General features: G+C 39.6%; 1 protein-coding gene across 3 annotated transcripts in view; it reads right to left on the bottom strand.

Moving 5' to 3' along the window:
* The window catches only part of dnah7 (dynein, axonemal, heavy chain 7), a 213468-nt gene that overhangs the window by 110413 nt on the left and 79303 nt on the right, over positions 1-23752 (bottom strand). For all 3 annotated transcript variants that reach the window (XM_057852777.1, XM_057852775.1, XM_057852778.1), the window contains 7 exons: positions 22336-22548; positions 16447-16545; positions 16051-16299; positions 12480-12629; positions 7429-7611; positions 7183-7359; positions 5489-5620 (listed from right to left, as the gene is read on the bottom strand). In XM_057852777.1, the coding sequence (XP_057708760.1) occupies positions 5489-5620; positions 7183-7359; positions 7429-7611; positions 12480-12629; positions 16051-16299; positions 16447-16545; positions 22336-22548 (1203 nt within the window). The remainder of the gene's footprint in view (positions 1-5488; positions 5621-7182; positions 7360-7428; positions 7612-12479; positions 12630-16050; positions 16300-16446; positions 16546-22335; positions 22549-23752) is intronic.

The following is a 23752-nucleotide window of genomic DNA, read 5'->3' as shown; positions in this document are numbered from 1 at the left end:
AACGGGTACAATAATTTCCCCTAGATTTTACAAGTAAATTTGGGGTGCGCATTATACACGGGTGCACCTTATATTCGGGAAATTACGGTAGTTCATGTATAGCATAGCAAAGAAGCCTGCAGCAAAAAAAAACTGTCCCTCTGTCCAATGACACTTGGTTTTGTTCTATTAATTTTTGTTTTTTCGGTCAAATTGTTGGGCATATTGACCTCATGAGTTAATGTTGCTAATCAATTTGAATTTATTATTATTTATAGATGTTATTAAATGTTATTTTTCAGTATTAAATGGTAAAAAAATGTACCTTGAATGTATTTTTACAGTTTGGATGTGACTTCATTTTTATATTTTTATTTTTTATTTTAACCAGTCCTGTTCAGCTGCCTGACATGGAGAATGGAAATCTGAGTGTCCGATTGGTCTGAACAGTTTTACTGTACTGTATATCATTTACTGGGGGGAATGGCATACTCCCATTGTGATCATTCAACATGCCTCGTTTATTAGTAGAAAGCAGCGAACATTCGGAGATAGAGACAAAAGAAGCACAAACAACAAAAAATGTATCTGAACCTTTTCGAATTTCTCACATTTCTGCATAAAATCACCATCAAATGTGGTCTGATCTTTTTAAAAATCACACATATGAAAAAACAGCGTCTGCTTTGTTGTTGATTTACTTCTGTGTTTTGGATCATTGTCTTGTTGCAGCATCCAACCTTATTTTTAGCTTGTACTGTCTGACAGACGGCCTCAGGTTTTCCTGATAAACTTTTTTGAATTCATTCTTAAATTATTGATTGCAAGTTGTCCAGGCCCTGAGGCAGTAAAACAGCCCCAAATCATGATGCTCCCTCCACAATGCTCCACGGTGGGGATGAGGTGTTGATGTCTGTGAGCTGTTCCATTTTTCCTTCACACATGACGTTGTGTGTTAATCCCAAACAATGCAACTTCGGTTTCATCAGTCCACAAAATATTTTTCCAAAACTTCTGTGGAGTGCCCAAGTGCCTTTTTGCGAACATTAAACGAGCAACAATGTTTTTTTAGACAGCAGTGGCTTCCTCCGTTGAGTCCTCCCATGAACACCATTCCTGGCCATAAATTTTACGTATAGTTGATGTGTGCACAGAGATATTGGACTGTGCCATTGATTTCTGGAAGTCTGTAAGACTTTCAGAAAATGATTGCTGTAATTAATGATTGCTGTAAGAATTACAGAAGGAGGATTCTTTTTTTGTAGGATTCTTTTTTACCTCTCTGAGTATTCTCCGCTGAACTATTGGCGTCATCTTTGGTGGACGGCCACTGCTTGGGAGAGAAGCAACAGTGCCAAACTCTCTCCATTTGTAGAAAACTTCTCTGACTGTTGATTGATGAACATCCACACTTTTAGAAATGGTTTTGTATCCTTTCCCAGCTTTAATCAACAATCCTTGATCGCAGGTCTTTAGAAAGCTCTTTTGACCGAGCCATGATGCACATCAGACAATGCTTCTAATCAGGACAATTCTGACCTGGTGTGTGTTTTATAGTGAGCAGGGCAACTTTAAACCACTCATCAGTGATTGGGCACACACCTGACATAAATTGTGTGGTAAAAAATTGTTTCAATTGCTCTTTAAGTCTCCTTAGGCAGAGGATTCACTAACTCCCCCCCCCCCCCCCCCCTTCAGTCATTGTTTGAATGCTATCCTCATAAAAATATAATAACCTATAAATGTTTGGGTGGTTTTGCTTAAAGCAGACACTGTTTTTGCATCTGTGAGATTTTGACAAAGATCAGATGGCATTTGATGGTGATTTTATGCAGAAATGTGAGAAGTTCCAAAAGGTTCAGATACTTTTTAATACCACTGTACCTTAAATGTATTTTTACAGTTTTGATGTGACTTTATTTTTTTTTTCTAAGTCTTTTCTGTTACAAACATAACAATGTTAATAAAGTTATACTTCATTGTAAGTTGGTATATATTACTTTTTTTTCGTTAATATTAAAAGGACACAATATTATGCAGAGGGTTACTTATAATTTTATAGACAAATGATACAATTGGCAGCAAAGAGTTGGGGGGGGCACAAAACATTTACACTTTCCGGGGGTCTGGGGGCAACAGAAAATAATTGAGAAGCACTGCCTTAAAGTATCGTCACGTTAGCAATAAAAAGCAGCTTTGTGTTGTTTAGTGCAATTATGCAAATGAATGAACAACAGCACCGCAACATTAGCTTTCAACTCCAATAAAACAGTAAAGTTCACTCTACATGTACAACTGGCAGTATTGTGGTATTATACAGGATAAATGCTCAAAGCAGAACACAGTCATTGTTGCGCGGGGGGTAAAAGAACAACAAGGATTCTGCGGGAATTGCAAATGACTTCAGAGTCCCGTGTTAGTTCCTGCTGTTAAGAGGTTGATTAATTGAATGCTTGTAATGATAATGACCTGATGGGGAACGCGGCGGAGAATGTTGATAAGCTTTTAACAGTGACATTCTCCATAGGGGTACAACAGCAGTGGGCCAAAGACATGAAACTGCGACAAAAAAAATTAAACATATACAATTGCGTATCATGCAGGGAATAAAAGTATGTGCTCGACTTTAAAAAAAAACAAAACATAAAAGCTTTAGAGTACCTGTTATCAGAATTTGTATGACAGTTAGAAAAACTGACTGGAAACTTGATTTAGAATTGCTGTTTTTTAATTATTCTTCTGACAAATTAATTGCCTCCTGAAAAAAATGTTTCCCCATTGATATAATAGAGTGTTTTAGGCTTCCCCAAATCTTATTAAAAATATGTAAACTCAAAAATGTTGGAGGCCTACTTCATAAAAATAAAGTCATTACATTATTCAATAAACTTGAATTTATTAAACCGTTTTTGACACAGTGTTTTAATTTCAAATCAGTGGACATTGTACTGCGCTTTATTTTGTTCATGCTATTTTCATCTCTAGACGGGAAAATTTTTACAAATTGGTATACAGTGGTACCTCTACTTATGAATGTCTTTCCATACGAAATGTTAAGGTTACGACAAGTCTCAACGGGAAAATATTGCCTCTGGCTACGAAAGAAATTTCAGGATACGAAAGGCAAAAATACAGTATGGGCTGCTACTCGCATGTGTGTATCCCAGTGTCCTTTTCATTCGCCCCTCAGGCCATGAGGTGTTCCGACAGCTTTATGTGAGTGTATTAACTTTTTTTCTTTACTATAGTATTTGTTTTTTACATTATCCACAACTCTCATTTTATGTTAATTCTGCAATAATCTAGTTGTAACTTTAATTTGTTACAAGTTTTGATGCATTTTTATGCTTTAGAAAAGATTTATGTCAGAATTTTGGGGGGCTTGGAACAGATTAGGACATTTACATGGAAAACACGTCTCTACTTACGGAATTTTTAGCATACAAAACTACTTCCGGAAACAAATAATTTTGAAAGTACAGTGGTACCTCTACATTAGTGCTGTCAAATTTATCGCGTTAACAGGTGGTAATTAATTTTTTTAAATTAATCACGTTAAAATATTTGACGCATGTGCGGAATGACCCGCTCATGCATTGCCTCAAACAGATTACAATGACTCAGTTTTTTGCACATTGAGAGCTAAGAGGCTGAGAAAGGCGAGTGGATACTGGCATTAGCTTCAGCAACTCCTTCACAACAAACATTATCATTCAGTGAAAGCACAACAAAAATAATATTCCTACATAAGCTTCAGCAACTCCTTCACAACAAACATAAGTATCATTTAGTGAAAACAAACAAAAATAATATTCCTATAATATTCCAGGAGTCAAAAAGTGACAACATGTTGAAATCAATGTCGAAAACTGTAGAATTTCAGTATTTTGTTTTACATATGTAAACTTCTATAAAAAAAAATCCAAAGTGGCATCGAGTGATCATGTATCGCTGCCATTCAAGGTAAGAGAGAGCCAAAACATTTTTATTGGGACCCCACTCAAATTGGATCGGACGTCTATCGACGTCAATGGCAGCCGCTGACAAAATAATTTAAAAATGACAATAAATACTAGTGCTGCAATGATTAATCGATTAACACGAGTATTCGATTAGAGAAAAAAATATTCCATTAAATTTTGCTGCCTCGAGTAATCGTTTATTTAAAGTGGCTTTGTCATGGTTTGTTTTGAAAGTGTTTGCCTTTAGTTTTATTGATATGGGTGGCCCTCTAGTCTGCCTCATTTCACATAGCTGAATCCAGCTGCACCTGTTAAGGCCAACATAAACTAAGTTTTTGTTTGAGCTAATGTTTTTTTAATGCATTCGTAATTTAGTTTAAAGGTCTATTTAGCAGTGTTTTGTGGGACTACAGACTCACCGGGCACTTTATTAGGTATACCTGTCCAACTGCTCGTTAACACTTAATTTCTAATCAGCTAATCACATGGCGGCACTCAGTGCATTTAGGCATGTAGACATGGTTTACCTGAGTATTGTTGCTGACCATATCCATCCCTTTATGACCACAATGTACCCAAATTCTGATGGCTACTTTCAGCAGTATAATGCGCCATGTCATACAGCTGGAATCATCTCAGACTGGTTTCTTGAACATGACAATGAGTGCACTGTACTCAAATGGCCTCCACAGTCACCAGATCTCAATCCAATAGAGCATCTTTGGGATGTGGTGGAACGGGAGATTCACATCATGGATGTGCAGCCGACAAATCTGCACCAACTGTGTGATGCCATCAAGTCAATATGGACCAAACTCTCTGAGGAATGCTTCCAGCACCTTGTTGAATCTATGCCACGAAGAATTAAAGCAGTTCTGAAGGCAAAAGGGGGTCCAACCCGTTACTAGCATGGTGTACCTCATAAAGTGGCTGGTGAGTGTATGTTTGAACTATTTGTTAAGAGCATTCTATAAAAAATAAATAAATAAAAAAAATGTTGGCATTTAATAGCATTTAAACTCGCGGGCTTTTGCTATGTAAGTTAGCCAATTGTTCTTTTGTTGTACATATATCCTCATTTTTTTTTTTTTTTATACCATTAGAGGCTCAGGTCAGGTATTTTAATTTTTTATGTTCCTTATCCGATTACTCGATTATTTGAACTAACTAGTTCATCGATTAATCAAGTACTAAAATAATAGATAGCTGCAGGCCTAATAAATACATTTTAAAAACCCGATCTATTTAGCAAATCATCTGAAAATGACATAAGCGGACCTCTGTGAAGTTGCCCCCCGATCAGATGCAAACTTATATAAAAATTATGTGAATTGTTTGTGCTGTTGTTGCTGTTAAAAAATTTATTTGTGCTGCGTATTTCTAGATATTATGACGCGCGGCCAACTTAACGGAGGTCATGATCGGGCCTTCGTAGAAGATTTGGACACCCCTGCCGTATTAATATTATGTCTACAAGTGATACTTTATTTTTACTAAAACATTGTCAGAAATGTTTTATCATCACAGATAGTCTTGGTCTTACAAACCTCCAACCAAGAGCAGACGTCGTTGTCGTTCATGCGCTTCATTACGGCTGGGTCGTGAAACTCTCCCATCATGCAGTCCATTAAATTCATCAAAGCCTTGACCAGATTACTGTCAGAGGTAGGCGACAATTCCTGCAAGAAAAAAAAAAAACAGAACAAGAAAAAAAACAAAAGCATTTTTACACAACTGTACCAGGAGAAGGAACAACTCAAACTAGGCCTGCTAGCGGGACTGTATGGTCCCTGGCAGTTTAGCACACCTCGGATGTCACACAACTGGGAAATTTGCAATCAGCTCAGGGTGCTGGCAGATCGTCCCTCTCTCATTATCTCATGAAAACCTAACGTGCTCTAAACTTTTTTTGTGTGTGTGGAAACTCTTTTGCGTTGTGGGCATGGCTGACAAGAGATGTTTTTATATCTCCTGAGTTGAGAAATACATAAACACACCTAGGTGAAAAAAAACCCTATTGAAGAGGGTCCTACAAAAAAGGAGGCGCTACTAAGCCGTGCAGCCACGCCCTTATTCAAAACCAAAGTGAATCTTCTAATGAGGCGATTTCGTACAAGTTTGCCAAATTGCGTGGCTCTATAAACAGCCTAAGTCCCTGAAGAAATCCACTTCCTTTTAATGGCAAACAAAAGGTCATCATGGCAACAGACAGAGACATGTAGACATGGGCTTTAAAATGTTGTATTAAAAAAAGTCTTGTAACTAAACTGACCAACCTGAAAGGAACTGGACATGTATAAGAAAAATGAGTGACTTGTTTAAGCTGTAGGATTGATGCAAATGACCCCGACAAAACCTTTAAGGGTATGACTGTCATCAAGCACGGGAAGTTTGGCGCAGATATGTTGTATATCTGCCAAGTTATGAATGTTCAAAATTAGAGGTGAGACAAAACAATGACTACGATTTTCACTTTTCTATTTGGACCAACAACAAAACCTCAATATTTTTCATCAGGCACCTGAACACATGTCTTAAAGCTCCCCTGATGCAGGTTTGAGGTCAATTGATTTTTTCTTTTTTCCTTGAAGGAGGAGCCTGTGTAGTAAAAAAGGGGGTTTCCTATTCCAAGCAGGGGGCGACTGGCCTAATGGGTAATAACTCAATACAGTCATGTTTAGGCTTGGATACCTCTCATACATGCCAGATATGAAAAAGACTAAACCTTGGATCAGGAAGTTTCTAGTCATTTATTGAATTTGATGTGTTGCCCAAAAAAAGGCTGACTTTAGCACCCCGACCAGGTCAGGCCCGTGACTGAAAATTCACTATTTTGATAATTTTAGATCTCATATTTCTCATGAACAGTCTCACCAATTTTGAGGATGATCCAACTAACTCCCTAGGCGCTAATGTCTCAAATGTGCACACTGTAAATTGATGAATTGCACATTCAATCCAAAATACCCAATTTCCTGTTGGGTGTGGGTTATGGGTCCATGAGACGTTTTGGTGCAGTTTTGCACAAGGTATCACCTCCCCAATTTTCGTCACTCTATGTTGAAAAAATCTAATAGGATAGGCCTTTTTGACGCCTGTTGAGCCAATTTGTTACGGTTTTTCGCAAAATTATCAAAATTTCATAATCCTTTGCGTTACAGTAGCGCTCTCGCACCAATTAGTGCTCGGGCCCTAATTTAAGCCATCAAAACCGAGCTGAGCTTGTCACAATTTACAGCACCGTGGTGGCTTTGCGGATGAGCTCCAGGCAGGCAGGCAGCACACGTTCGAAAAGGCCTTGAATGAGCTCTTTGTGGGCCGAGGTCACCGTGGCGGGCAGTAAATTGAACCAGGACAGCATAAGAGGCTGCCAGCCCAGCATGTGTGGTTCCATGTATATCATTCCACAACGGGATACCTGCAACAAATAGTTAACAATTCCAATGGAACGCAGAAAACAATATGATTGTGGAAAAAGGTTTCTCACAGTAGCTGGTGACGCCACTTCCAAGTCCATTGGTTCAAAGATGAGACTCATCTGGGGGGACATTTGAATGATCTCACCACTCATCAGACACAGCTTCTTGTTGTCGTCCAAGACTGTGTTCATGTTCTCGATCCAAACGGCATCCACAGGGCCGTCGAATATCAGCCACTTTCTGTCGGGCGTCTAAAAACCCAAGCAAACATAGCAAAACAAATCGTTTCTGTAGGACAAAGGTTAAGGTTGGAATGATTCTGTCAACTGTGGTATATTCACAATGATTACGTTTTGAAAAAGTAACACTTAACTTTTTCAAAGATTTGAAATACACAATGAGCCAAGACATCTGAGAAAGAAAGATAATTAGGATCTAATTTCATTACTAAGCCTTTTCTGTCACTTTTTTTGGTTGTCTTTGTGTAAAAAGATGCTATGCTATCACTCAATGCACAGCCCGCCACTGGATTAGCTGTGAATAAAAATGTAAGAACCAAGCAATATCATGCACAAAAAAATCCCCCCTATGGTGGTAAAATATCCATATTTTGATAATGTATTAATGGAGTTTTAAAGTTTCCAAAAAGAGACTCAAAGAGCTCAAGAGGAGCCGTCTGTATTTTCTACCACAAGTGGAGACTCGCACTAAATCCTTTAATCCAGCGGCCATATTGAAACAACGTCTTTCCATTGTTTGAAGGTCACAAAAGACAGGAAAGAGTCGCTCTGATAGTAGAATCTTCATCAAGCCCTCAGCATTCTTAACACAAGTTAGCGCTTAAATTGGCTAACGGCAGCTTGATTTGGGATGGCACGAGAACAAAGAGGAGACCTGCAGCCTTACGATGGAAGGAAAGGTTTGTCATAATTTATAACAACATGCACAGGAGCTCATGAGAGATTAGTTTGCAAAAAGAAATCAACTTTTTAGCATTGCTTGCCCCTTTTTTGTGCCAAGATATTGCAATTGTTTGAATTACAGGTAGTCCCCGAGTCATGACATACCCGACTTCACGTGATTTCGACTTTACGACGCGTGTCTCGTCCGCTGTTTTTTCTCCACTCGTGTTTTTTTTTAAGTCGCATAACAGTTTATCGTATGCCACCTTTCAGCATTGATGGCAAGTATATTATTTGTCATTTAATTTTGTTATTTATTACGTCTAAAGCTGTCCCGACTAGTCGACATCATCGGTGATGTAAATGCGTCGACGACCACAAAATTCTGTCGACGGTTAATGAAGGGTTAAAAAAAATATATGTGTTTTAAGTTGAGAATTTCGGACGCTCGGTATGCAAGCGGGGAAAGCGGCACAGAGCCAAAAAAGCACACCAGAGTGGCCAAAACATTGACTTATTTCAACGAAACAAAGGAGGGTACACTGTTGTGTTCTGTTTCTTCAATGCCAAGCTTGCATACTAGGCTGCGTGGGCTGTGAATGAAAAATTATTTGCAATTTTGGAAGACGACCGGAGACAACAAGCTGGCAGATCGTAAGTCCATCTAACTACCTAACAACATTACATTATTGAAGTTGCTAAGCCTGTCGTGATACATAATTAGTCCATTTATCGCACGGTAAATAAAAATGAGGGCGTTAGTTTTCACGGCTGCGTTTTATCACCGCGTGTACGCATACATTTGTGCGTGCTCGTTGATGGCATACGAGACACCAGTTCCTTTCACAGATGTTTATCAACACGCCATAGAATTACAGTTCCGACATACAAAATAAGGAAACACATGTATATTAAACACAGTAAACGTTAGCATTGCTACATTGAGGCTAATGGGACAGTCTAAAAAAGACAATCTACTTTAGACTGCTATAAAACATTGGCAGTCTTCACCAAAACGCAAACTTGCGGTTAAAAGGTGACACTTCAAACATGGAAAATAGCTGGTTAACAGCATTTGGAAATGAAAAAAAGTGAAAGAAAAAAAATCTACTACTGACACCACATGCAATGACAAAAAGTGTAAAGTGTAAAGCTTACGGTTAGCGGTTTAGCGAACGTACTTTCGGTGAACATTTGTAAATAAAAGCACTTCATGTTCGTCATATAAATACAGATTTCTGGAGTTAATCCCACATACTTCAGAAGTCAGATTCTACAATAAGAATAGCTCTGAAATTACACACTTTATGAAATTCTGATCGGCAATGAATAATTAATTATTATAATACTTTTATATATAGTATTGGACTATAATATTATGCTAGATATAATTTTTTAAAGAATTGTTTAGAATCATGTTGAAAAGGCGATGTCAGTGTTCTGAATCTGTTTACTTTAAATTTTTTTGCACTAGCTAATGCTATCAGCATTTGACCTCATTGTCTGTGATTTATTATTGTTATTTACGTGTTTATTTGTACTTTAATAAAGAATTTAAGTGTTCCAAAATGTTTTTGTGATTCAATAGGCATCAACAAAAATGTCATTGCTAAATTAGTAAAAAAAAAAAAATATATATATATATATATATATATTAGATTAGTCGACAAATCGTAAAAATAGTCAACTGATTAATCGGGAGAAAATTAGTCGTTTGGGACAGCCCTAAATACTTCCAATTAATAAAAATGGTTGATCTCTACAGTAATTGCTATGCATATCTAATATTTGATTATACTACAGCATATGTGCGGTTCACTTTCCTTTGTTGTACTCGGAGTTATTTGACGTCACGCCAGCACTATCTTCTGTTAGTTTCGGGCGTTGCTTTAACGTTGAGAAGCGAGGGTGAATGTCAGTGAACATTTCAGGGTAGAGAGACTGTAAAGGGCATGAGCTCGGCGATCCCCCACCTATTAGCTCGCTATTAGCCCGCTAGCTTATTGGACAGCATTCGTTTTCACCGCTGGACCAGTGCCACTAATATCTGCCGTTTTCCAAGTTGAATTCCCCAAGATTTAAACCTTATTTCCCTCAGTATTGCTCTGCAGCCATTGAGGTATGTTTTACTAAGCAAATATGTCTGTATTTATTTACTTTATACCATTTATACCACTCTTTGTCATTATTGTATTTTATTTTCTAATAGCATGTTAATAGTTTGACGGTGACAAATCAATAAATGTCATTTGTAAGCAGAATTATGGTGTGATCAGTGTTACCATAGGGAAGTAATATCAATCTATCAATGTTTTTTTTTTTTTTTTAACTTCATTTTATTAAAATGACCTGAAATGTTTTTGGATAGTTGGGTATTCAGGGGTACTTGAAGGGTTAATTCTGACTTATGCAGAAATTTGGGTTACGTCATCAGCGTAAAAATGGAACTTGTTCGTAACCTGGGGACTAACTGTACTTCATGCGCCGCATTTTGTGGGTTCGGTTTTTGCGTTTTTTTTTTTTTTTTGCGTTTTTTTTTTTTTGCGCCAAGCGTCTTGTCGCCCAGGGCACCATGTACCGTAATTTTCGGATTATAAGCCGCTACTTTTTCCCCCTCATTTTAAATCCTGCGGCTTATTAGTTAATTTATTTGTGTTAATAGGTAACACTTTATTTGAGAGCGGTGTCATAAAACAGTCATAATTATGACATGGCACTATCATGGGCATTAATGAATGCTTGTGAATTATGTCATTAAGTGTCATCCGGCAAATTATGTCACTAACTCCATTTATGTCCAGCTTGGATCTTTTACATCCATTCAAAAGTGAGAATTGGTTCAAAGCTTCATGGTGGTTCATTTGGTCTTTTGACACTATTATGATGCTGCTGCCAAATAAAGGGTTCCTAGTTAATATCTTTTGGTGTAAATATCCCATAATACAGTGAGGAAAGATGCGGCTCATAGTCCAGTGCTGCTTATCTATGAACAAATGCCATTTTTGTGTCAAATTTGGTGTGGTGTGGCTTGTAGTTGGGCGCGCCTTAAATCCAAAAATTACGGTAGGCAAGGAACGCCACTACTCGTAGGAAGTGCAGTAAGTGACCGAAAATCTACACGAAGTGACTTATAGGAGAGCCAAACATTACCACGAAATTCTTCGAGAAGGATAACAGCCAATGAATTAAATGAGAGCCTTATAAGTGTTAAAATATATGTATATATAGTGCATGAAAGGATTAAAATATCCATGTTAGTATTTTGCAAATTTGGCATATGTCCAATTTTCTGTAATAATGTACCACATAAAAAAAAAAAAAAAAATCAATTGGACAAAATTTAAAAAAGCTGCATGAAACTTATAATTCTGTCCTAATTAAAACCAATTTCAGTGTCATTCAATTCAGCTCATTCCAAATATTTTCTGCTACATTTCACAAATGTACTTTTTTCTGTAGTTCAGAAATTTCCTGAAGGGAAAAAAACAAGATTGGAGAAATCACCTTAAATGAATCTAAATTTTTATCCAATTTAATCAATTTCAGTGTAAAAATGTTGAGGTCCTTTAAAATATCCATGGTAATAATTTCACGTTCAAAAATTTCCTCTTAACCCATAATTCAAAATTTTCTACATTAATAAAATAAATGGTAGAAATTTTTTCTAAGAATCACATTTTCCACCTGATTCAAAACATTTCAGAGCCGAAATATACAGTACAATTTATTTAAAACATTAGAGCTTCTAAATTTAACATTCTGCACATTTTGAACATAATTTTCTGCAACAACAACAAAAAATTCAAAAAAAGATAAAAAGATCTTATACATATTTTTTTGTGAAAATTCACTTTCAATTCACCCATTCAATATTCCCCTCAAAAATGTTACTTTTTGGAAAATTCAAAATTTTCCAAGGGAAAATTTTCTGTCGAAAGACGGAATATAATTTCTATCGTATAATTTTTTTGTTTTTCTTTTAAGTCTCAAAGTGTTTCAGCATTTCATTTAAGAGCCCACACTTCAGCACTCTCGCGTCAATTCCGCACAAAAGGGCAACTCTACAGATTAAATCCAGTTTTAGAACAGACAATTCTGCATTGATATCATAATTAAAACAAATGGTCAGACCATTGTGTCCATTCCACTAGGACAGATTCATGAAATGTCTTTAAAAATTATTTGATATGAACTAAAAATTTTTAGACCTGCCATACCTGTGAAGAAGCAAAGTTTCTGTAGCTGACAGCAAGGATACCATCAGACCATTCGTGGGAAACCGGGTCGAATTGGCCGTAAAGCTGTCCCATGGTGATGGATTTGGGATTGATGACTGTGATTTGCACTTCGTTTTCGTCCATCAGACCCTGGTGGGACACTCAAATGTAAACTTTCAATATCCATAAGTAGACCAGCATTAAACAATGAAATCCAGTGAGAAAAATTGATACAAAAGCTAAAAAGGTATGCTCAAATTCCTTATGGCGCAAACACGTTTTAACACAGTATTTTCACTTAAAGGAGAAATATTTAAGATCGGTGGCCAAAAATGGTACTGCAACCAGGATCAAAATACAGTTAGTCCCCAGATTACGAACGAGTTTCGTTCTTACGCTCGCAGTGCAAACCAAATTTCCGCGTATGTCGGAACTAATCCTTTAATACCCCCCAAATAAGTATCTAAAAAGTCCAAAAGTATTGTTCAGTGATTCCTCAATTTTCGCGGTTAATGGGGACCAGAACCTGCCGCGATAAGTGAAAAACCGCGAAGTAGTGCACCCTCCCCCTTTTTTGTGTGTGTGTTCAATGTATTTATTCAGATTTAGCATTGGAAAGACATACATATAAGACAAGTTTTTTCACTTTTTTCCCCAAAGTCTAATTTAAAAAAATATATGTGTATATACACTACCGTTCAAAAGTTTGGAGTCACTTAGAAATGTCCTCCTTTTTTAAAGAAAAGAAGTTTTTTTCAATGGAAATAACATTAAACTAATCAGAAAAACACTCGATTACATTATTAATGTGGTAAATGACTATTCTAGCTGGAAACGCCCGGTTTTAATGCAATATCTACGTAGTTTTGTAAAGAGGCCCATTTGCAGCAAACATCACTCCAGTGTTCTAATGGTACATTGTGCTTGCTAATTGCCTTAGAAGGATAATAGATGATTAGAAAACCTTTTGCAATTACGTTGGCACAGCTTAAAACAGTTCAGGTGGTTGGAGAAGCAATTAAATTGATCTTCCTTTGAGCTAGTTGGTTATCTGGAGCAGGGGTTCCCAACCTATTCCACTAAGGCACACTGTGGGTGCAGGATTTCATTCTTACCAAACAAGATGACAACACTTTTTCCCCAATCTGGGGTTTTACAAGTGCAATCAGTTGATTGCAGTCAGGTGTGGCTTGTTTTAGCAGAAGCCTCATTGGTTCAACTGTCTCTGCTGGATCGGCTGGAACAAAAACCAGGACCCACAGTGTGCCTTGAGGACTGGGTTGAAAACCCCTGATCTGGAGCATCACCTTTGTGGGTTTGATTAACTCTCAAAATGGCCAGAAAAAGACAACTTTCATGTGACACTCGACAATCTGTTTTTAGAAATGAAGGCTATTCCATAGGAGAAATTGCCAATAAATTGAAAATTTCCGATAACGCTGCGGCGTTTTAAAGGCCTTTTTCGCCTTTCATAGCGAAAAATAACACAAAATTACCCCGGATCATATCACACGGCGTCAGGGTTGTCGATTGTCTTCGCTGATCAGCAACACCCCGGAGGCGAGCAAGTGACAGCTCGTCGTTCCCCTGTTGCAGGCAGGAGAGCTCGTTTGTGGGGGAAGCAGCTGGAGAATGACAGCCGGACTAACCGGCCGACGTAGGACGAGCGCGCAGCTGCCCGAGCCCAACCCGAGGATAGTGGCCTGTGTTCTGCCAAAATTTTCACCCTTATAATATTTTACTCCCAAAGCTGTTGTGGCTGTGAATAAGACCTCTTTTACATTCAGTTGGACTCTCGATGTTATCCACAGGTGCTAAATAAACAAGTAACATCGTAACCATACATGTTCAACATGAATATGGCATAAATTAATGCTTAATGACACGGTGAAGACGTAAACAGTGAGAGAGTGACATGCAGTTGTTGTGTGCAGCTAACATGGCAGGATGTGCCTGAGGAGAACTTTTCTACATATCCGTCTATGATAAAACGTAAGTAAATATTCCTTTATTTAAAGAAAGTTTGTAGTGTTTACTTTGTAATCACTGTATTTGCAGCCATTTTTAACACCAAGTCGCAATTTCTAATGGGGTGCAAAATTTGACAGAACACCGGACACACGAAGAAGGAAATAAGCAGAGTATAGCACTCTACCGGCAGGCAAGCGAAGAGGACCGAAGGGGATGTGCAACAAGCAAAATGCAAGCCACCTCCTTATTTAAAAAAGTGTGCCACGATCCCAGTATTTGACATAATACAAAACACGATGTTTACTCACTTCCTCGTAAGTCCAATGGTTCCACAGTTCTCAAGACTTGTTTTGGCCAATATCAGGGTGTTTTTTTTTTTAAAACAAAACCTTGCAGCACATTTGGCTGGCGTGATGTGAAAAATAAAGAAATTAATCTGCGAAATCAGCTGAATCCGCAATCCATCTCCATGCTATAAAGCAATGCTGTATTGTGAGACGCTGACCCGGGTGATGTCACATTCGCATTCCTCCTCAAAACAGGAAGTGAATCATTTTCATGGCGCGGGATTAAAAAAAAATGAACGAAAAAATCGCTTACACGCACATCCAAGCAGTCCATTTCATTCAGAAGCATAAAATACTGCGTGAAATATGAAATAAACATGCTTTTTGCCGTCATAGGCACTTTAATGTCTATTGAAATATTAGATCTTTTTAATGAATAATAAAAGTGCTGCTCTTACACATTGCTCCTTTTTTAAGTTTTGTGTTGGAAATTAAAATTTGAGAGGCAAACATTCAACAAATGAGTTTGCTTTTATTATTTTACTGCAAATCAACCATGATAAAAAAAAATGGGGATGAGAAGCAAAAACAGCGATGGATGACATTTCAAGAAAAGAGTTCAAAACAATGATGGAACAGGTTTCTTAAAGAGAAGAAAAAGTACACTTTTTTTTTTTTGACGTGATGAGTGAATATGTAGCCACGAGGGAGACAGTGATGAATACAGCTATCCCTGACGTTCCATCAGCGGGCTTTCATCTATCTATTCGCCGGGCTGCACCTCAGCCATGTAAATACAACTCGCCAGTTGTGCTGGATTGATAGCGACAGCAAACAATAGCTATGACAAATTGGACAGACATATTCACAAGGTATAGAACACAATGTAATTTTTGATTTTGTGTTTCTTTTTTGGGGGGTGATTGAATGAGCGTTGAGGGATTTCGTGATAAAAACGTAATCAAAAACTACTTGTTAAAAGAGTCATGACAAATTGACTAAGTAAATATTTGACGGCAGCAGAATAGGTAAATCGGACCACAGGGACGAGAGGGAATGTGCAACTAGGTGAGCAGTAAAGGGGTTTACATCAGTTATTGATCAACGCTGTGACATGTTAAAACTCCAGAAAAAGGGAATGCGCTACACGTCTGCCCTCGCTTGCCCACTGCTGTCACTTCTTGACCATTCCTATGAATCACTCTCTCTCGCATCGTTCACAGCCGTCAGTCAGCTCGCCGGCAGCCAGAAAAATGTTATCAGATTTTAGCATGAAAAACAACACTTTACTTTTGGTGAAACGGGTACGATACCTTGACGCAAACGTCGTGAAGGGCCGCCGAGAGCACACGGTAGGCGCACGTCTTCCCGCCGAAGGGTTCGCCCACCAGCATGAATCCGTGGCGCACGATCATCATCTCGAACACTTGCAAGATCTTTTCGATGAAGAAGTCGGTGACTTGAAGGTTCATGATGGCACAGTTTTCCTTGACGGCGTCTAGTAACGTGCTGTAGTCTCGTTTGGGGAGTGTGACGCCAGGGAAAAGGTCAGATGTAATACCCTGAGGGATGTGCAGGGAATGAATTAAAAAGACACAATGTATTTTTTGTCAAAACATAAAAAAGAAATTTCGACATTGTATCTGCAACAGTACTTCAATGGCAACAACATCAGGGGGCATCCGAAATGGAGCTTTATTCATACATACCCCAAACAGTTGCAGGTCTTGGGCCAGAAACTTTGGCAGATTCACATCAATAATGGATCTCAGTAGCAGAACGTCTTCGTTCTCGTTTGGAAAGGCAAGCTGCATTCAATTAAACAGAGATATTAGATCGTGACAAATAGGCCATAGGCAGGATACAGCCTGGACTGGTACCTAGTCGATCTTCCAGTGACAGAAACGCCTTTTTGTCGGCCTCTAAAACATCCTGAAAATCTTTGAATTAAAGGCTTTGCAATTACTTTAGTAAGAAAGGAGGAAAATTATTAGAACCTCACACCTTAGCGGTATACCTTGAAGTGCGTACGACAGGAGAAAAAAGTCCTAAATAGGATTATTATGTGAATTAAAATCATATTTTGAGACGATTGGACTATATACAACAATTTAGCAAAGCGCAGATGACGAGAAATTAGTGTTTTAATCTGTCGGTTAGCCACGCCTACCATTATAGGGCTCTAGCGTCCCCAACAGGTGGATGACGTCAGCGGAGTCACGATTTCATCTGATTTAGTATGCAGCCCATTGAGGGGGAATTATTCACAACGAGGAAAACGCGACGAAGAGAGCCGCATAATTTCATTGTTTCAGTCCATCTACTCCAATATTTTTACAGGATATTCTTTTTATCCCAGCATTTTTACCCAATAGCTAAATAAATGGCTTGAGAAGGACCAGTCAGCCCGTTGAGGGGAAATTATTCAGAACGAGGAAAACGTGACGAAGAGAGCCGCAAAATGTCATCGTTTCAGTCTCTCTACTCCAATATTTTGACAGGATATTCTTTTTGTCCAAGTATTTTTCCCCAATAGTTAAATAAATGGCATGGTCATGACAAATAACAGTCTAGTGCTAAATGGAATATGAAATAATAAAAACACATTTATTCAAGACGACATGGCAAAACTACTCCATAATGGTCAAAACTGTTGACTTCACCTTTATTGTCGCACCTCCCGAACGATATTTTATGCCACCTAATCGGGCTTATGTCATTTCCCTTTCCCGGCTTCGGGGAATGTAAACAAAGAGGCGTGACAGCTAGCCGACATACTAACCCGAACCAAGTGATGTTTCAAAGTCTTCGAAGCGGAAAATCACACATAACTAGCCCGGATCATTTCACATGACGACTGGGTTGTCGATTGCCTTCGCCGATCAACAAACCGCCCGGCGGAGAGCAATTTACAGCTCGTTATCCTGCTACCACGGACAGGAGAGCTCGCCGGGGAAGCAACTGGACAATGACCGCTGAACAAACCGGCCGACATCGGAGGAGCGTGTAGCTGCCAAATGGTCAACACGAATATGGCAAAATAATGCTTTACTACACGGCGAAGTCGTAAACACCGAGTGACTCAGTGGAGGAGGGCGGCTCCAGTTGTTATGCAGCTAACATGTGCAGCTAATGTGTATGAGGAGAGTTTTTCACATGCCCATCCCTGATCAAACGTAACTAGTCCTTTATTTAAAGAAAGTTTGTAGTGTTTACTTTGTAATCGCTGTATTCGCAGCTATTTTTAACTCAAAGTTGCAATTTCTGATTGGTCGGAAAATTTGACAGAACACCGGGCACATGAAGAGGGGAATAAGCCGAGTACAGTGCTCTCCTGGCAGGGGGATGTGCGACAAGCCGCCGGTCGTCGGTCGAGGGGACAAGGAGAATGTCTGCCACAAAATGAAAGCCACCTACATATTAGTGTTGTATCGGTCGCGAACGATTCGTTCTTTTTGAACGAATTGTTTGGGTGAACGAGACCGAACTAATCACCATCTGCACTGATTCGTTCTATGAAGTTGGTGGCGCTTGTTCGCTGCGTGGGAGGGCGTTGAGCAAGCGGCAGCGTCTTCTGACATCGCACACGACCAATCAGACGCCAGCCTCATCGCGGGCAGGGGAGGGAGCGGAAACAGAATCATGGCGTATGTCACTCATTTCCACGTGTGGCCAATAAGCAGCCAGCGTGCAGGCAGGGGGGAAAGACTGAGTTTTGTCACTTCCCGTTCAGTGATTCGGTCCTCCGGTTCCTGACCTAGCTTGCTGCTAACTTGACTTTCCAGTAATGACTATGCGGTGAACGAGTCATAAAATGAAAGGAAACGACTTTGTCACATATTTGTTAACGTGGAGCCTATCAAATGCTGCTCAAAAAGACAAAAACACCACACAAATCTAGCGAGCATGGTTTAGTGTTCTACTTTTCTCAACAGACTCGGGACTGTGCCTATGACGATATACTATCAAATTTACAGTAATTTAAAACACGCGTAGCTACGAGGCAAGCAAAACCTGAGCTGCGGTCACGTGACGGCAGTGAAGCGGGCAGAGAACTGTCACTATATGGAGGCTTCATGGCAGCGATATGTACCTCATATGTGCACAGAAAAAAAAAATATTTAGTATGATCACCATAATACTGATTTGCAATGAAACTGTATATACATGTCAATTTTTTCCGAGTGTTTTTTTTTTTTTCGTGTCAGAGGGTGTCGGTTGGTTTGACAAATTATGTCAATCCGTCCATCATGTGCTACTCAAGTGCCCCCAAAACAAAGCGCGCGGACACGGGAGATGTCGCAATATGTCTACATTTTTCTTAACAGACTAATGAGAGTAGAAAGGCGAAATCATAAAGCAAACAATTATTTCTCGTCAGCATTTGACGATCTGAGATGCGGGGACGACAGGGGAGCTGACCGGATTATTTTATTTATTAATACCAGTGCAAAAATTCAAAACGATCATCTTAATAATAAAAAACAAAAATACAACAGAGCGAGAGGTTAATATGATGTGTTGGCCGTTCCATAATTAGAAATTAAACTTTGATTTATTTTTATTTTCGTGACAGCAGGCATGCCGCGTTGGCTGTTAGCAGCAGCATTGTATATGTGAGCAAGATCATGCTAAAGAAAGTCCGTGCGCCCCCGACCCCAAACCCCGACTTCCCCCTCAAAAGGAAAATGTTTAACCGTGTCCTAATTCGAAATGCAAACACGAGCCATGACTTTGAGCCCATAGAACTAGGACAGACGACGCGGAAGTTCTCCCTCGCTTTTGCAGCAGCGGGAGGGAGACGAGGCTGTCTCTGAGAGCAGAATGATATCGCCTGTCACTCATTTCTGAAACTACGACGAGTGGTCAATGTGCAAGAGAGGGAGGGACCAAGCAATGTCACTTCCCGTTCAGTTATACTGCGAAGCGGTCTTTGGGGATTCGTTCGGCAACGTCACTTCCCGTTCACTAACCGAACGATTCATTTGGGTGGGGAGGGAGATGAGGGGGGCGAACGATTCGTTGAACGATTCGTTTGAACGAATCGTTTTACTGAACGAACCGGAATGGATTCGTTTACTCAAGTGAACGACAGATCCCGTCACTACTACATATTAAAATGATCCCAGTATTTGACATAATACAAAACACGATGTTTACTCACTTCCTCGTAAGTCCCATGGTACCACAGTAGTAGGGCTTGTTATGGCCAATATCCACCGGTGAATGGGAACCCTTTGAAACCCCAAAAAGGCGCACACACCTTTCCCTCATACAGCAAGATTTTTCTGCAGCCATTTGGCTGGCGTGATGCGAAATATAAACATATTAATCCGCAAAATCAGTTGAATTCTTAGTCCTTCTCATACAATAGTATGGCTGTGTAGTGAAGAGGACTCCTTCCTCCGTACACGTCACAGCGCCCTCTTTCTCAACTCGAGACTGTTGCCGAAAGCCACTCATTTTCATGGCGCGGGATTCAAAAAACTACATAAATCTAGCGATCGCTTCCACACACATCCAAGCTGTCCATTTCATTCAGGAGCATAAAATATCGCGTGTATTATGAAATAAACATGCTTTTTCGTGTCACAGGCACTTTAGTAGATTTGGAGCAGTGTTTGGGGTCATTGTCTTGTTGAAAAATCCAGCCCCTGTGCAACTTACACTTTGTTGCTGACTCTGGAATACTGTTTGCAAGAATCTGTTGGTATTGACTGGAATCCATTTTATTTATCTTATATATATATATATATTTTTTTTTTTACTGACGAAAACATTTTATTCAACGTCGACTAATATTAGACGAAATTAATCTTGAGTTTTCGTCAACAAAAACGAGACAAAGACAAATTCATGACTAAAATATGACCAATAAGTATCGTCCAAAAGACTAAGACAAAAAAAAAAATAAAAAGGCTTCCACAAACAAGACTGCTAAGTTCCCTAGCTTTTTTACCTTTATGTCTAATTGTCATGAGCCTGGCCCTTTTCCACTAATAGGGTAATATTCCAGCACACTTAGCCTGCTGCCACTCCACCTATCATGAAGCTCATCTTCCAATCACAGCTTATAGCGTACCGCAAGAATGCTTTTTTTTAGACCGTGACGTCGCCATCGTAGTGCGGAAGTGGGACATTATAGACACGCCCTCGCATACAATCCATGTTATTTCTGCTTGTTTTCTCCGGTAATCTTTCACAAAAATGCTGCTATGGAACTTGTAGAAACGACTCTAGACATTACGACATATGAAGGATGTTTTCTCCATACGTTTCCCGAAACCAAAAACTCGTGAGGAAAAAATGTGAAGAACGGTACAACTTGTGCGGACGTCCAAAACACCAGTTTGACGCCAGGAAGGTGAAACCATTCACATTTCATATGCAGTGAACATTTTGTTGGGGCCATGGTCCTAAAGAGGACGAAGAAGTAAGCCATTTTGATATTTTTACTTATTTTTTAGCGTGGCGTTTTGCCGTGCTGCTTCTGTCTGACAATGAATGACCTGAAAAAAATTAAAATGGTATCTGACTGCCACTGTTGTTACCTTTTCTGTTGTAAAAAACAACTTTAGTAAGGAGGAAATGTAAATAAATTATAGAATTAAGATTGGCTATTAATGAAAAAATTAAAAGTGTTCATTGGCTGTCACAGAGTAGCATTTGCGATCGCTACACAAAAATAGCAATGTAAATTGCCCCCAACAACGGTCAGAGACGTAAGACAACCAGAGGATATAATATATAAGAAAGACAAGGCATATGGTGGTAAAGGATAGATTGTTGAAACAGGAGAATGTCATTGTCAGTGGCGTAAGGCAATGCACACAAGAAAAAGGTGTCGATAAAAAAGCCAACTCTGGATCAGGTCGACTCAGCTCTTTTTCCCGTCTTTTTTAGCCCTCGACACTCAAGCCATCTCTTTAACCGAACATTTGTATGCTCTTCCACATCTTTACCAGTGAATTTGGCACCAGTGACATCATTTTCTGATAGAATTGGTAGGTTTTGTTCAGTAAACATCTTGTTTGTACACTATTTCCATTCATTTACCATTAGGGAGGTTGTCCTGCCTAGCAACAATTGCTAATGTCATGAATATTAATGAGCAAAAGTGACGTGTTGCTCTCGGTACGCCATTACCACCACCTGCCACCTGTTAACAGCTGTGCATTTAAGGCATGGCTTCCAAACAGTCAGTGTCAGATCGTCAGCGATACAGCACACTCCTGCTTGTTGACCGTTCTTGATCAATTGACCTGCTCAGCGTTTTCTGCTTGGCACGACTACGTCAGCTCTCCAGCCAGCACAATCGGTGCTGCTTGATCTGACTACTCCAGGTCTTCAGCCTGCTCTGCCTGTCCTGGTGGTCCCGACGACGCCAATTCTCCAACCCCATCACCCTGTTAAGCCTGACCTGCTCAACTCCACCACACCATTCCTCCAGTTCCTATTTGTGTCCATTGAATACCAACCTTAATAAAACACTGTGTTCGTGATATGCAACTGGTTCCCCCGTCTCACACTGTAATAATCACACTGAGGATTCACCACTGAAAGCCGCGGCGACAAACATTCGGCATCACCACACCTACCTTGAGGTTGCCGGCGGCAGTCAGTACGGACTTGACGGCCCTCATCCCGTAGTCATAGTGGTGCTGCATGGAGAGCTGCTCTGAGCACAAACGGTAAGTCGCCACGATTTTCACCGAGAGGGGACGAGCTGTCACGAAGCCGCACGAGTAGAGCACAATCTCCGCGATCAATGCGTAGTCCGGCACCATCATAGCCACAGTCCTGAACAGCGCCTGCGGGGACACCCGAAACTGACTGGTGCAGCAAAAGTCACCCGTTATTTCTATGTACTGTACAGCAGTACTTTGACCTACAGTGGTATTAAAAAGCATCTGAACCTTTTGTAATTTCTCACATTTCTGATTTTCTGCATGAAATCACCATCAAATGTGATCTGATCTTTGTCAAAATCACAGAAATGAAAAACCATTGTCTGCTTTAACTGAAACCACCCAAACATTTATAGGTTTTCATATTTTAATGAGGATAGTATGCAAACAATGACAGAAGGGGGAAAAATACTGTAACCATCACATTTAATATTTTGTGCCCCCCCCCTTTGGCAGCAATAACTTTAACCAGACGCTTCCTGTAGCTGCAGATCAGTCTGGCACATCGATCAGGACTAATCTTGGCCCATTCTTCTCTACAAAACGGCTGTAGTTCAGTCAGATTCGTGGGATGTCTGGCATGAATCGTTGTCCGTAAGTCATGCCACAGCATCTCAATGGGGGTTCAAGTCTGGACTTTGACTTGGCCACTCCAGAAAGTGTATTTTGTTCTTCTGAAACCATTCTGAAGTTGATTTACTTCTTTGTTTTGGATCATTGTCTTGTTGCAGCATCCATCCTCTTTTTAACTTCTACTGTCTGACAGACAGCCTCAGGTTTTCCTGCAAAGCATCCTCATAAACTTTTAAATTCATTCTTTCATTAATGATTTCAAGTTCCCCAGGCCCTGAGGCATTACAACAGCCCCAAATCATGATGCTTCCTCCACCAAGCTTCACGGTGGAGATGAGATGTTGATGTTGGTGAGTTGTTCCATTTTTCCTCCACACATGTCGTTGTGTGTTTCTCCCAAACAATTCAACTTTGGTTTCATCAGTCCACAAAATATTTGCCTAAAGGTCTGTGGAGTGTCCAGTACCTTTTCGCGAACATTAAATGAGCAACAATGCGGTTTTTTAGACAGCAGTGGCTTCCTCCGCGGAGTCATCCCATGAACACCATTTTTGGCCATAGTTTTACATATAGTTGATGTGTGCACAGAGATATTGGACTGTGCCAGTGATTTCTGTAAGTCTTTAGCAAACACTCTACGGTTCTTTTTTAGCTCTCTGAGAATTCTGCGCTGAACTTTTGGCATCATCTTTGATGGATGGCCACTCCTTGGGAGAGAAGAAACAGTGCCAAACTATCTCCATGTGTAGACCAC

The sequence above is a fragment of the Corythoichthys intestinalis genome, chromosome 12, assembly GCF_030265065.1.
Source record: "Corythoichthys intestinalis isolate RoL2023-P3 chromosome 12, ASM3026506v1, whole genome shotgun sequence".
In the NCBI taxonomy this organism is placed as follows: domain Eukaryota; kingdom Metazoa; phylum Chordata; class Actinopteri; order Syngnathiformes; family Syngnathidae; genus Corythoichthys; species Corythoichthys intestinalis.
The sequence above is the reverse complement of the archived record's forward strand: the minus strand, read 5'-3'. Positions and strand labels throughout refer to the sequence as shown.